General features: G+C 38.7%; 1 protein-coding gene across 1 annotated transcript in view; it reads left to right on the forward strand.

Annotated features, from left to right (window-relative positions):
- ASAP1 (ArfGAP with SH3 domain, ankyrin repeat and PH domain 1) overlaps positions 1 to 14,410 on the forward strand; it is a 522,736-nt gene that overhangs the window by 43,900 nt on the left and 464,426 nt on the right. The window contains exon 2 of the mRNA XM_056823080.1: positions 7,421 to 7,507. Within this exon, the coding sequence (XP_056679058.1) occupies positions 7,449 to 7,507 (59 nt within the window). The 5' untranslated portion in view covers positions 7,421 to 7,448. The remainder of the gene's footprint in view (positions 1 to 7,420; positions 7,508 to 14,410) is intronic.

Consider the following 14,410-nt stretch of genomic DNA (forward strand, 5'->3'; position numbering starts at 1 on the left):
CATGTGAATATAATTAAGCTCAGTGTTCTTTAGGAAATGACAACTATGAGGAATTCAGAGAACTATGTATGACTTGCATGTACTGATTCAGAGCGAAGTTTGAAACTGGGAGAAAAACTGTCAATGACTATAGCAATATAAGTGAACAACACTAAAAGGTGATTGAATCCTGATTAATTGGAATGACCAATCCGTATTCCAGGGAATCTAGATGAAATATAAAAATGAAAACATTGAAATAGAATTCATCGTGCAGAGTGATGGGAGATGATAGGTATGGAATGTTATATACACTGCCAGAAATGGTATCTTGGTTTTATTATTTTTGTTTCCTTTTTAAAAATCTTTACCTTCCATCTTAGAATCAAAATGATGTATTGGTTCCAAGGCGGAAGAGCAGTAAGGGCTAGGCAATGGGGGTGAAGTGACTTGTACATAATCACTCAGCTAGGAAGTGTCTAAGGCCACATTTGGACCTAAAATCTCTTGTCTCTAGACCTTGCTCTCTATCCTCTGAGCCATCGAGTTGGTCCCTGCTGTTTTTCTTTATTTCAAGACAGGTTTCAGCTATATTCGGTGGTATATTAGGAACCAGTAGTGATACAAAAACAAAAAGCATCAATAAAAATTTTAAAATGAAAATAAAGTTTAATAATTCTGTATTCCCTAGAATACACCATTCATACTCACAAAAGCTATGACCAGAGATAGTCATCAGACGCCTTATTAGTAAATAGTGACCTAGCTATGTAATGGAATTTGTACAGGGATCAGGAAACCAATTGTCTATTCATCGATCAACCTTCCAATAACTGTAATTTCTGAATGAATAGCTTCCCTTCCCTCAGCCTCAGTTTCCCCACTTTTGTAATATGGGCGGGGATTTCCTTGGCCCATGATATAGTTTCCTAGCACTGTTTCTAGTCCCTGTAATGGAGAGGTAAGGATGGTACTGGCGTAAAGGTCAGATATCAGAATTCTTTGGGACTATAGCCTACATGAAGGAATTGCATTTAGAGTTGTAAACACAGGGGGGTAAATAGCAATAAGCAAATGAGGAGCCATATGAAAAGGAGAGACCTTGTTCATTTGGAAGTTGCTCTAGTGGAGACCTGAGTTTGTGTAGGTTGATGTCATAGAATGTAGTTTACCAAATGGGAGGTGCTGAACCTGCAATCTATACTAGGCACGCCTGGGTTTTGGAAATTGAAGAGGATAAGAACCCAAGAAATGGTTTTCATGTAGATGGTGTTGCAAGCCCAAACCAGAATCAAGGAAAATTCAGATCCAGGGATCTCTGTGAAGGCTATAGAAAGCATACTGATAGGATTCTGGGAAAGGATTAATTCTTTTCTTACTCCATTTGTCCCTAAATGGGAGAGATAGTTTTTACATCTTTTGAATAAATTTTCCTTGGATGTTTTTCCCCAATCTACCATGTAAATAAATATTTGAAAATTGTACCCATTTGTTTATGAGGTGCCAAGATTTGACTATATGACAGTTAGTGATCTTTTATTTGCATTTGAAATTTTAATTAAATTCTTACAATTTGATTTGTAACTCTTACATGGTTTAAATAGTGTTGAGGTAATGGGGGCTTGGGCTATGATTTATATAACTGATTATTCCAAATGACTCACACTTAACCTGAGAAAACTTTAGAACTAGACCTTAAGCATGATTCTTGTTAAATCTTTAAGATCAGGGGTACTTCACTTTATTGTGCCATGAATCTTTTTGGTAGCTTTTTGTATTCTAAAGGCCTGATCTCAGAATACTGTTTTCAAATTAATAAAATAAAATATGTGATACTGAAAAGAAAACCAGTCATATTAAAATATAATTATCACAATATTAAAAAAAGATGAATAGACTTCCAAGTTAAGGAATTTTGTTAGTATGATGTATAGAGTGCTATACTAGCAGTCAGGAAGACTTGAGTTCAAACTCTCCCTCAGAAACTTATTAACTCTACAGATCCTGGGCACTCTTAGCTTCTCTTGATCGCAGTTTCCTCATCTGCAAAATGGGGATGATGATAATAGCACCTACTCCAAAGGGGTTATTGTGAGGATCAAATGAAATAACATTTGTAAATTATTTTGCAAACTTTAAAGCGCTATGATCCTAGCTATAATAGTTATTATAAAATTCCCTTCTAGTTTTAATAGTCTGTGTGTCTGTTACTTCAGTACCTCTAAGGTTCATCCTTGAATTTTCCCTTCCATCATTCCCCACATCCAATTTGTTATCAGCCTTGTCTAGTCTTCCTGCCCAATATCTTCTCAAATCCCTACCCTTCACTCCACTCCCTCAGCCTCTACCTTAGTTCAGATACTCAATACTTCTCATTGAACTTCTGCATTAACCTCGTTAGTCTCTCTTCCTCCAATGCATCCTCCATACAACTGTCAAATTTCCATTTAAAAAAATACAGATCAGACCCTGTCACTTCCTCTACTCTAAGGAATTTGCTAAGCATCTCCTGTGTACTATATTAGGTTCTGAAGATACAGAGACTAAAATGACAGTTCAGCCATAGGATTTGAACTCTTTGGTCTTAGGAAGTTTACATTCTCTCAGGAAAAGACATGTACGTAAATAAGTGATACCAAATATATACATTGTCATTTCAGGATAGAGGGGAGGGCGCAGCAGCTAGAGGGATGAGGAAAGGCTGCTGACCCTGGTTCCTTCTTTTGAGTAGTATCTTTTGCCAGGTAGCGGTGATGGAATTGTGCTGCTCTCCACATTCATGGGACCAAGACTAGGCAGCCATATGGTGGCTGATTCAGTTGGGTATATGGGCCGAGCATGCTTCCTGAAAGAAAGTGGGATTCAAGCTGGGTCTTAAAGGATGGGCAGTCCTGAAATAGACAGAAAGGAAGAAGGTTGAGAACAAAATCTAAACAAATATCCCGTTTCCTATGAGTCTAAAATTTCCCTAAATGCCCAGACACAGCTCACGCTGAACAGGAAAGATGTGCACGGGTACTTTAGGGGAATTTAATTTGGGCAGGGGAGGGGTGAATGAGATTGTATACAATGATAGCCAGCTGCAAATGATTCATCATTTCATAATATCCTCCTTTAAAAAGTATCCCAACATTCAGGAAATTGTTTTATTGGCTAACATATGTAAAGGATGTTTTTGGATGAAAATCATACTCTGAATTAAGTTATTGGTATCCATTGTACCCATGTACTATATATGGAAGTCTTTGTTTTATTGCCAATGTACTGTAAGTAAATGAATTATTATAGAAACTGAATTTAGAATCAGCTAGGTAGCATTGTGGATAGAGCACCAGGCCTGGGGTTGGGAGGTCTTGGTTTCAAGTGTAGCTTCATACACTTCCTAGCTCTGTGACCTTGGGAAAGTCACTTGACTCTAATTACTTAGCCCTTGCTACTCTTAAATCTTAGAATTGCTACTAAGACCGAAGGTAAGGCTTTAAAAAAAGGAACTGCATCTGTATGGTGTGTAGTAAATGATATTTATGGTGATGAAGTCCTGGGAACTTTTGAAGCCAGTTGCTTAAAATCTTTCATCACTCATGATAGTGTAAAAAGTATCATTATCATCTAAGGCAAAAAAAAAGAAAGAAAAGAAAATGGGGGGAAACAATCAGAAAGAATTTTGCAGGAGGAAGCATACTTTTTTGCATGAGATAATATGAAGCTCATCATAGGGGTATAACACTTACTATCTGTGAGACCCTTCATGAAAATGTAAGCTTTCTTTCCTAAAAATACTTTTTAGGTGCTTGCTATGTGTAAAGTACTGTGTCTTTGGAAGATACAAAGGTAAATGATTCAAAACCGTCCACTGAGGCTGTGTGACCACTTGCTAGGTATTTTGTACAGTTTTTAGCTTTAAAATCTGTCCCCAAACTTAAATGTGTCTTAAAACAATCCCAAAACTCTTACCTTCTATCTGAGAATTTATACTAAGTATTAGTTCCAAGGCAGATAAGGGCTAGGCATTTGGGATTAAATATCTGAGGTTGAATTTGAACCCAGGATCTATCATCTCCAAGCCCAGTTTCTTATCTTCTGACCACCTAGTTCCCCCAATTTAAAATAATAGTGGCACCAGGCATGATGGCACTGGGTGGGTTGGGGCACACCTGAAATCCCTGCTCCTGGGGAAGCTGAGGTAAATGGATTTTTTGAGCTAGGAATTCTGAGCTATAATAGAGATAAAGCTTATTTGATGACTGTAGTAAGTCTGGTACCAATTGGGTGAGCTCTCGGGTTTGGGAAGGACAGGATTTCTACCAGGTTCCCTAAGGAGAGGTGAACTGGCTCAGATTCTAAATGGATCAGACCAAAAGCTCCCCTTGCAGATCGGTGATTAAGTCAGAACCATGGCTTGCCTCTGTACTTCCAGTCTGATCAGATAAGGAGACCCAGATCCCCAAACAAAACAAAACCCCTAAGTGTTGTGGCATGGGCTGAGGCTTTGTAAAAATATGGAAATCATGTTTAAAGTGAATTTCATGAAGAAATTATAAAAAGAACATGAAGTTTGAATCAGAAATTCCGGGTTCCAATTCTCCTTTCATCACTTATTAGCACTGTGTCTTAGGAAAAGAAACTCAGTTACCTTATCTAAAAAATGGGGATAAAGCCAAAACTTTATTTAGTGAAGCAAAGTTTACAAAGCACTTCACATCCCTTGTCGCTCTTGTGTCTGAGATAGGGTCCTTCTGGTGTTATTGTCTCCATTAACACAAACGGGGAAGCAGTGGCCCAGAATGGGAAGTGATTTGATTATATATAGTCACGCTGCTGATAATATCAGAGGCAAAATTTGAACCTGTGTCTTCTTGATTCCTGGTCAAGTATTCTGTCCACTATGCCATGTTGCCTCCCATAGAATGGGTATGATCTCGATGAGATCATGAGATAATGTAAAGCTTGTTTTAACTACATAATACTTCTTGGAATGTAAATTGCCATACAAAAATGTTGTTATGGGCTTACTATGTGCAATCTACTATCTCTGGAAGGTGCAAGGATAAATGATTCAAAGCCTTCTTCTGGGGCTGGATGACCACTTGTTAGGCATGTTTCATGGGGGATTGATTCTTCAAGAAAAACTGCCCAAGGGGCATCTAGGTAGCTCAGTGGATAGAGAGCCAGACCTGGAGATGGGAGACCTCAGATACTTCCTAGCTGCATGACTTTGGGCAAGTCACTTAACCCCAGTTGACTGCGTCTTACCACTCTAGTGCCTTGGAACCAATATTCAGGATTGATTCCAAGACAGATAGTAAGGATTTAAAAAGAAGAAAAAGAAAGAAACTGCTCTCAGAGAGCTTATAATATAGTATAAAAATATGTATAAATTAGTATAGCACAAAATGGAATATGAAAATGAGGGAGTGGATAGAGTTCCAGTCTTAAAAATCTAAACATGTGGGTTCTAATCACATTGCTAACACAGGGTCCTTAGGGTGAGTGACTTACCTTCCTCAGAAGGTTGTTATGAGGCTCACAGAAGTACAGAATTTGAGTCAGAAGGGTCCTTAGCAGCCATTAGTCTAACCCATCCACAAAAAGAATTACAGCTATAATATAATTACAGTACTAGGCAGAGAGTTGTCCATCCTTTGCTTGTAAATATCCAACGAAGGAGAACCTACCACCTCTCTCGGCAGCCCATTCATCTTATGGACAGCTCTAATTGTCAGGAGCTTTTTCCTTACATCCAGGCTAATTTGGTCTCTGAGACTTATACCTACTCTCTCCTGGTTTTGCCCTCTATGGGTAAATTTCAACTCTAATCCCTCCATCAAATCTCAGCCCTTCAAATATTTGAAGAGAGCAATCACATCCCCCAGAGTCTTCTCTTCTCTAGAATAAATATCCCTAGTTCCTTCAACCAACACACAATAATGTGTATTAAAGAATTATATAAATTTTAAAATACTCTGCAAATGTCAAGTAGTAATTGTTTGGAGAGGTATAAACAAAGATACATAGAGAGCAGAGATCATTTCTGGTTGAGACTGGATAATGTTGCATGGAGATAGTGGCATTTGACCTTTAAAATGAGGAAGATGGTCACTGACAGAAAAGGGAGGTGCATGCTAGGAACCAGGTATTGAGTGTGCAAAGGTAAGGATACAGGAAAGCATAGGATGAATATGAAGAAGGCAAGTAGTCTGAGACTTTTAATCATACCTTACCCGAAATAAAAAAAAAGAGGAAGATGAAGGAGAAAATTGGAGCAGGCCTTATGCTGTGACCAAGGATCATGAAGATTGAATCTAATCCCTCTAGAAACAAGACCTGAAAAAAAGTGGCTCTTTCTTCTCCCTCTGCCCCAGTCATTCTTTTTTCCCCCACTTCTCATCCCCTCCAAACAGCCATGCTGAAACCATTTCCTTTAAATACTTTTCATCCCAGGTGTCCATGGGTCTGTACAAATAGCAATTAATTAAGCATTGGTATTTGTGAATTAATTAAAATTTCTGAGGTACAGTGGTGCCTGCCCTGGAATATACCTGGTTATTTTTGCATGCTAGGGAAATCCATCAGTTTTAACCTGTCCCTTGGTACCTTTGGGTAGGCACACACCTGCAGGTGTCTGTTGAGGCTGCCAGTGTGCTCTGAGAGAGGGATTCTAAACTGAAATCTGGAGGTTAAGAACTTGCAATATACCACCCAAGGTACAGCTGGAAATGGAACTCAAGAGTAACTCTCAAACTCATGTGAGCTACTCAAGCGCCTCTGTTTCTGGTTGATGTACCACAAGCTAGGGATTCAAAGGACCTTGAAGCTTAGGTTTGAATTGAGTGTACCAGGCCAGGAAGACTAGTGTCTAATTATTTGTTTCAGATTCCTTCCCAGCTACCTTGTTATTGTTGGAGGATTCCTAGTCTTAATTTAATATGCCATGTGGACTACAAAAGCCAAAGAAACAGCATGGTGTAGTGGATAATAATGTTGGACATAGAATCAGGAAGACTGGGGCTCAATCTTGCCTTTAAGATTTACAAACTTACAGGCCAGCTAGGTGGCTCAGTGGATTGAGAGCCAGGTCTGGAGATGAGTTCCTGGGTTCTGCTGTGACCTCAGACACATCTTGACTGTGTGAACCTAGGTAAGTCACTTAACCCTCATTGGCTAGCCCTTACCATTTTTCTGCCTTGGAACCAATGCACAGTATGGATTCTAAGACAAGATAAATGTTTTGAAAAAGAAAGATTTAAAAACTAAATGATGAAGGGCAAGTCACATCCCCTCTCTGTGCCTCAGGTGTCTCTAGGACTTAACCTATTGAGTCACCTACAGTTAGATCTGTGTTGATAGAAATGGTTTCCCTCACTGCTGAAATCCCAGATCATCCCTATTGCCTAAAAAATTTCTTCTACATCATGACTATTACTTATTCCCTCCAATATAGGTAACTTTCTGATGGTGACGGCTGAGACATGAGATCTTCAGCCTCGAGGCTTTCAAGTTTTTCTTCCAGAGATTCATTATGGAATCGGTAAGCTACAATATGAACATTTTTAGACCTAGAGGTGGTGTGGCAAAAAACAAACAAAAGATTTGAAATCAAGAGGTCTGGCTTCAAGTCCAGACCAGACCACTTAAGAGTTTTGTGACCTTGGTCAAAATGGGAACCATCATATTTTTTATGACTACTTCCTGGGGAAAATGAAGTTGGGAAGAAGAGGATGCTTGTGTGTGTTGTATGTTGTGAGATTTATATTTCTTTCTTCTCTAGCATACAGTGAATTCTGCCTCGATAACATCCATTGCATCTGCCCTCCTCTCCGTTCATGTGGCTACCTCCCAGGTTCAATACTTCATCACCTCTCATCTTGTCTATTTGAATAGACCCCTAATTGGTCTCCCTGCTTCCAATTCCTCCCTTTCCCAAACTGTCTTTCACATAGATGCCAAATTAATATTCCTAAAACACAAATCTTGACCCTACTTAAGAAGCTTCAGAAGCTTAATTTTCCCCCCATTACTCTCCTTTATGCATTCTTTAGTCTGATCAAACTCATATACAGTCTTCTACCTCTTTATACAGGCTGTGTGTCCCCCCCCCCCTCCCAGGTCTGGAATATTCTCTGCCTTTATCTTGCCTAGTTCTCTTCAAGGCTGGGCTTGGGTACCATTTCCCACTGGAAGCCTTTCCTTATTTCTCCTGCTGGTGCTCTTTTTACCCACCTCCCCATGTTACTTTGTATTTACTTTCATGGGTGTAATATTCTTAGAAAATAGAAAAAATTTTTAAATCATCATTGTTTATACATTGAACCAATGGGAAATAGAGAGTTAGGTTCCCACATCCACCAAATACTATAATTTTTTGCTAGATTGCTGAAAATACACTTTGCTGCATATAGTTCTTTATAGCAAAACATTAATTTAGATAATATGCATTTTTCCTAACACAGTAACCATGAAATACCTCATAAAATACAGGAGAGAGACGAGGCAACAGGACCAAAAGGAGTGAGGGAAGGGAAGGGTTTGTGATGCCCTCCAAAATTAAAAAAGGAAAGGGGCAACCTGTTTCTCTAATCTCCCTTTAGGCTCCCTGGTTGAATTGTTCCCAGATGAAAAAGCACATGCCTGGGGGGGGGGGGGAGGGACTCTGGCCTTAGACCAAGCTCCCCAAAAGCTGGGTACTTGCTTGGGCCTTGCTACTGCCATCGAGAGGAACAGGGGTGACTCCCTCATATATCTCATTTACCCACAAACTAAATTGTTTTTCCATTTTTTCAATTTCCTCATAGCGCACTTAAAAAGTTACTATTGCACTTTCTGGAGTGGATTCACAAACACTTTCACCAATACTTTCCTCTTTTTTTGGTGGATATACATTTGCATAGCCTCTCATTTTTTTATCTCTCCAGCCCATAGCTACCAATGTGCCCAATGCCAATGCAAAAGTGAAAATGAGGTTACTAATAAAATCAGGGGAATGCTTGAAGTTGCAAAAGTTAAACGTGCTAATATTGAGGACTGATGGTATGCTGAAAATAGTTTACATTTGCTTTCCTCTGCGGATTTTATTTCTCTCCTCTCTCTTTCCAATCGGTAGACTATAAGTTCTCGGAGGGCAGGGATTGTTTGTCTTTGTATATCTGGCGGCTAGTACAAATACCTGGTACATAATTGATAAATTCATGTTGAACTGAATTGAATTGAATAAAAAAACCCAACATGTGTGTGAGAATTAGAAAACCATAATGTACTGTATAAGAATATGTTATTTTTATTCAAAGAACACATATTGTGGAACATTTATAGAAATTCTTGGAGGCGGTCCTAAATAAACTATGAAATCTAGTTAACATGAGTGAATAATGACACCTAACATTTGTATGGTTTTTGTATTTTTTAATTCTACTTCATATTTATATTATCTAGTTTCATCTGTCCCCAAAACCCCATGAGCTAGGTAATTCAGGTATTACTATCCCCATTTTATAGATGGGGTAACTGACTCTCAGAGGGGTATTACATCTTGAGCAAGATTATGAATGTATATGTTTCCATTGCAGATTTTTTCTATCATTTTGAAACTAATGAAATATCACGTGTTTGGAGAAGATGACCCAAAGAATTGTTCCAAGTTCCTTTTTTGTTTTCTTTTTAAAAAATATTTTATTTTTCCCCAGTTACATGTAAAAACAGTTTTAAAAAACATCTTAAACTCCTTATTAGAGTTAAATGTGTTTGACAGATAAACAAATAGGGCATGTATTCTGAAAGGAATGAAACAAGCGTTTATACATTGTCTATTTTGTGCCAGGTACTGTGCTGTGTTTTATAAATATTATCTCTTTTGGTATAACCCTATAAGTTAGGTCCCCTTATTATCCCCTATTTTATAGTTGAGGAAACCGAGGCAGTGGTTAAGAGATTTGTCCAGGGTCACATAGCTAATAAGTGTTTAAGACTAGATTTGAACTCCTATCTTCCTCTCTCTAAGTCCAGCACTTTAGCCACTGACCCACCTAGCTTCCCATAGATGCATATATTGAGTACTTTACTATGTACCAGGCATTGTGCTAAGTTCTGAGGAATATGAATATAATTCAGTTGTTCAGTCATTTTAGTTACATCTGATTCTTTATAACCCCTTTTGTGGTTTTTCTGACAAAGATACAGGAGTAGTTTGCCATTTCCTTTTCCAATTCATTTTACAGATAGGGAAACTGAGGCAAGCAAGGTTAAGTGATATGCTCAGGGTCACAGCGCTAATTAAGTGTCTGAAGTCAGATTTGAACTCTTCATCCTGTCTCTCTCTATCCACTGAGCCATTTAGCCTTTCCAAACCAGATAGTGCCTGCCCTCAAATTAATTTACATTATATTATTATGGTAAGATTACATGTAAGGAAGAGCTGGTGGGAAAGGGAGATCGAAGTTTTGTCTCAGACTAGATAAGGTGAAAGCTCACCTGTCTGTTTAGGGTGGTTCCTGGGGTGGGGCACAAGTTTCTGATGAGGGGAGAAGGGATGAAGGTCAATGTAAAAGTGTCATAATTAGGAGTTTGGGGCCAAGGAATTATGTGAAGGCTCAGTTTGGGGCAAGATAAGCTAAAAGATTAAGTATAAAAACCAAGATTTATGTTGTATTTGACCTCACAAATCCTTACACCTGCCACTCCAGAGGGCCCAAATATGTCCTCCATTTGCCATTCTTTTTGTGGGAAAGGCTGAATTCTTTTAGCTCTATAAAAACCCATGTGGAAGTTTTTATTTTGTCATGTAAAATCACAGTAGCAATAATAACATGCATTTTATGTTTTTAAATTTAAAATAAAATGCTCATTGGACAATTACTATCTAATGTAGATAATGTATTTTGTTCTCATTTTACATTTTGAGAAACTGAGTCAGAATGGCTCAGAGTGGTACAGCTAGTATGCGATAGATCTGAGAATCAAATCCACATGCTTTGATTCCCTCCAAAATATCCTACCTCTTTATCATACAACCTCATTTAGAAGCTGTGTGATTTGGGACAAATTATTTTACCTCTCTGGGACTTGGTTTTCCCATCTATAAAATAGAGTTGGACTAGATAATCTCTAATGCCCTGTCCAATTCCAAAGCTCTTTACTTTTATTTCTCTCTCAAGGGTTTATGTTACCCCAGCCCCATTTTACAGCTCACAATGTTAGCTAGGGCTTGTTTTAAACCTACTTAGCTAAGAGAAGGAGCTGTTGATATCTCTGGGGAGTGGGTAAAGCTGTTTCATAGAAATATAAATATACTTATTTAACTTTGAAAATACACACCACTCCAGGGCAGTCTGCAAGACATCTGCAGCACTTCTGGGACAAGCCTGGATTTTGAAGATGTGGGGCGTATTCCTTCCACTTCTACATGATGAATGGACTCCAGCAGCCCACAGCTGCTTCAGGGCACCCATGTTTACCCGATACAGGACATGTGGTATTCCAGCACCATCGTCTAAAAAGCCTGTCCTTGTTAGTAGTAGCAGGAATAATGATAACAATTATGCTAGTGTGTTTTCCAATTCTAGAGCCCTTTCCCATGCATTAATTTACTGCATCCTTAAAACAAATCTTTGAGGTAAGTGGCTTCATAGAGATGAAGGACTTGGCTGTGGACACACCATTCCTAACATGGAAGTCAATCTTCCTTCCTCCACAAATATAGGCTTATCTTTTTTTTTAAAACCCTTACCTTCTGTCTTAGAATCAATACTGTGTACTGGTTCCAAGGCAGAAGAGTGGTAAGGGCTAGGCAATGGGGGTTAAGTGACTTGCCCAGGGTCACACACAGCTGGGAAGTGTCTGAGGCAAGATTTGAATACAGGACCTCCCATCTCTGGACCTCGCTCTCAATACACTGAGCCACCAGCTGCCCCTATCTTTTGTTTAACCTTTACTTTTTGTCTTTTCTGTAAAAAGGAGTTGGACTAGATAAACTCTGATGTCCTTCCCAATTCTAAAAGTCTTTACTAACTGAAGGGCCAGGGGTAGGCAAGTGAGACTAAATGCCTTGCCCAGAGTCACACAGCTAAGGAAGTGTCAGAGACCAGATTTTATCCCAGGTCCTCTGACTCCAGGTCTGGTTCTCTATCTACTGTGACATCTGTCTGCGTAGATAATCTCTCTAGAGACAACTTGGTGACTCAGTAACCAGAGCTCCATTCCATTTTGGCCTGAGACACTAACTGTGTTACACTGGGCAAGTTACTTAATCTCTGCTTCAGTTTCTTCACCTACAAAATAGGGGATAATTACAGCATCTACCTCTCAGGGTTATTGTGAATCTCAGATGAGAGATTTATAAAGCACCGAGCTCAGTGCCTGGCACATACTGGGTGTTAATAGATGTTTATTCTTTCTATCCACCCCTTCTTTTGCATGGGGAATTCCTTTTGTCAAAATAGATAAGAAGGATTTAGGGTTAGGATTTAGTACAGAAAATGTAAATTAGAATAGGACCTGTGTATATTTTCCATATTCATTGGCTTTTGATCTACCTGCCTGTTATTTATCATGAAAATAAATAAATTTTGAACATATGAACAAAAGAAATCAGTTTCAAAATTAATTAATTTTAATAGCATAATATAATTAGCTACTGAATAGTTTTTATGTCCTTGAAGAATTTTTTGTAGATCTCAAGAGGTTTACATATCCCAGATTGGGAGCTTCCATCCTAAGGAGTTACCTGAAGCACAATATAAGAGAGATTAAACCATCTTACCCAAGGTTAGAGGGATAGTGAGGTGTCAGTGGAAGGAGTCAAACTCTGGACTTCTTGAGTCCAAACCCAGCATGCTAGTTACAACACTACATTACAACTATAGGATATAATTACCCTTTCGTCTCATTGCCTCTTAGACCTGTAATACTGCTATTATTAAGTGGCATTTAGAGCTCAAGGAATACAGAATTTCAAGAAGAGTTATTGTCAATATAGATGACTCTTCATCATAATTTCTGTCATATGCAGAAATTGTAGCAAATAGATACACCCTGTTGGACGGTTTCTTGGGAGTCTGAAACAGTGTGATCATACATGTAAACTAGAACTTTGGGGCCCCAGTGGTGAGCTCCATTCAATTCAATAAATACTTTTTGGAGCACTCATAATGTGTAGAGAATGGAAGAAAAAGCGTCAGACCTGAAGTTTAGGAAGAACAAAGTTCAAAGTCCTTGGGCAACCCTCATTGTTCTATCTATGGGGCCCTGGACAAGCTATTTAATTTCCCTGAGTTTCAGGCAATTTTCTGTCACAGTAAAATCATAGATAAGTTGTGAGGGGGTTCCCACCCTGATGAAATCTCTTGTTCTTGATGCACTGACATGTGCTCAGCATTATGTGGAGGTGTGTGGATGGGTGGGGGGAGTGGTGCTAGGTCTTTTTTTTTTATTAAGAAATAAATAGCACAATCATTGTCTTCAAGGACTGGAGTCTCTTTAAATGACTGTATTAGAGCTGATTCATTTTTAAAGGTCACAGACTCAAAAGGCATTTGTTTTCAACCTACCTAGCCTAAATTTGTTGGTTCTAATATAGTTAGGCTCTTGAGCTATTCAGAACACCTTGATGACTTAAGATTTGGTCCTCCCTCTGAGAAATAGATGTTTACTCATTTTGGAGACATCTGTTCTTTCTGGCTGTCAGATCTCATAGAATCAGAGACTCTTTGAGCTAGAAAGGGCCTTTGAGTCATAGAATGGTTTAGTGCAAGGCTGTTTAACCTGGGATCCATGAACTGTATGGGTAGATTTTTAGGGGGTCCATGAACTTGGATGGGCAAAAAGTTAACATCTTTATTTTCACTAACTTCTAGATGAAATGTAATATTTCTTTCTTTGCCATTATTTTGAGAAGGGGCTTCTAGGCTTCCCCAGATGGCCAAAGGGGTCCATAATACCCAAAAGGTTAAGAACTCCTGCTCTAGTGGAAAGAGTCCTGGATTTGGTATAAGAATACCTGAGTTTAGCTTCTAGCTCCACTACTTAGTAGCCATGTGAACTTGGGTAGTTGGCTTCATCTCTCTGATTCTCAGCTTTTGCATTTGCAAAAATAGGGATGATAATGAAATGTATACTGCCTATGCCATAGAGAAAGCAATTTATAAACTGCAAAGCATTGTAAATATAAGCTATTATTAGGACTAGGAATTAGATTTGTGATTTCATTGGTTATATGGAATTCCCAGGTGAGAAAACTCCCTCTACTGATGCAGACTGGTACGTCCCTAGAATAGATTCCCCCCTATGTACTACCACAACTTTTAAAATTTTCAATTTTATTTTTAAAATTCTTACCTTCCATCTTAGAATCAGTACTATGTTTCAGTTCCAAGACAGAAGAGTGGTAAGGGCAGGGCAATGGAGGTTAAGTGACTTGTCTGGGCCATGCAAGTAGGAAGTG

The sequence above is a fragment of the Monodelphis domestica genome, chromosome 3, assembly GCF_027887165.1.
Source record: "Monodelphis domestica isolate mMonDom1 chromosome 3, mMonDom1.pri, whole genome shotgun sequence".
NCBI lineage: Eukaryota > Metazoa > Chordata > Mammalia > Didelphimorphia > Didelphidae > Monodelphis > Monodelphis domestica.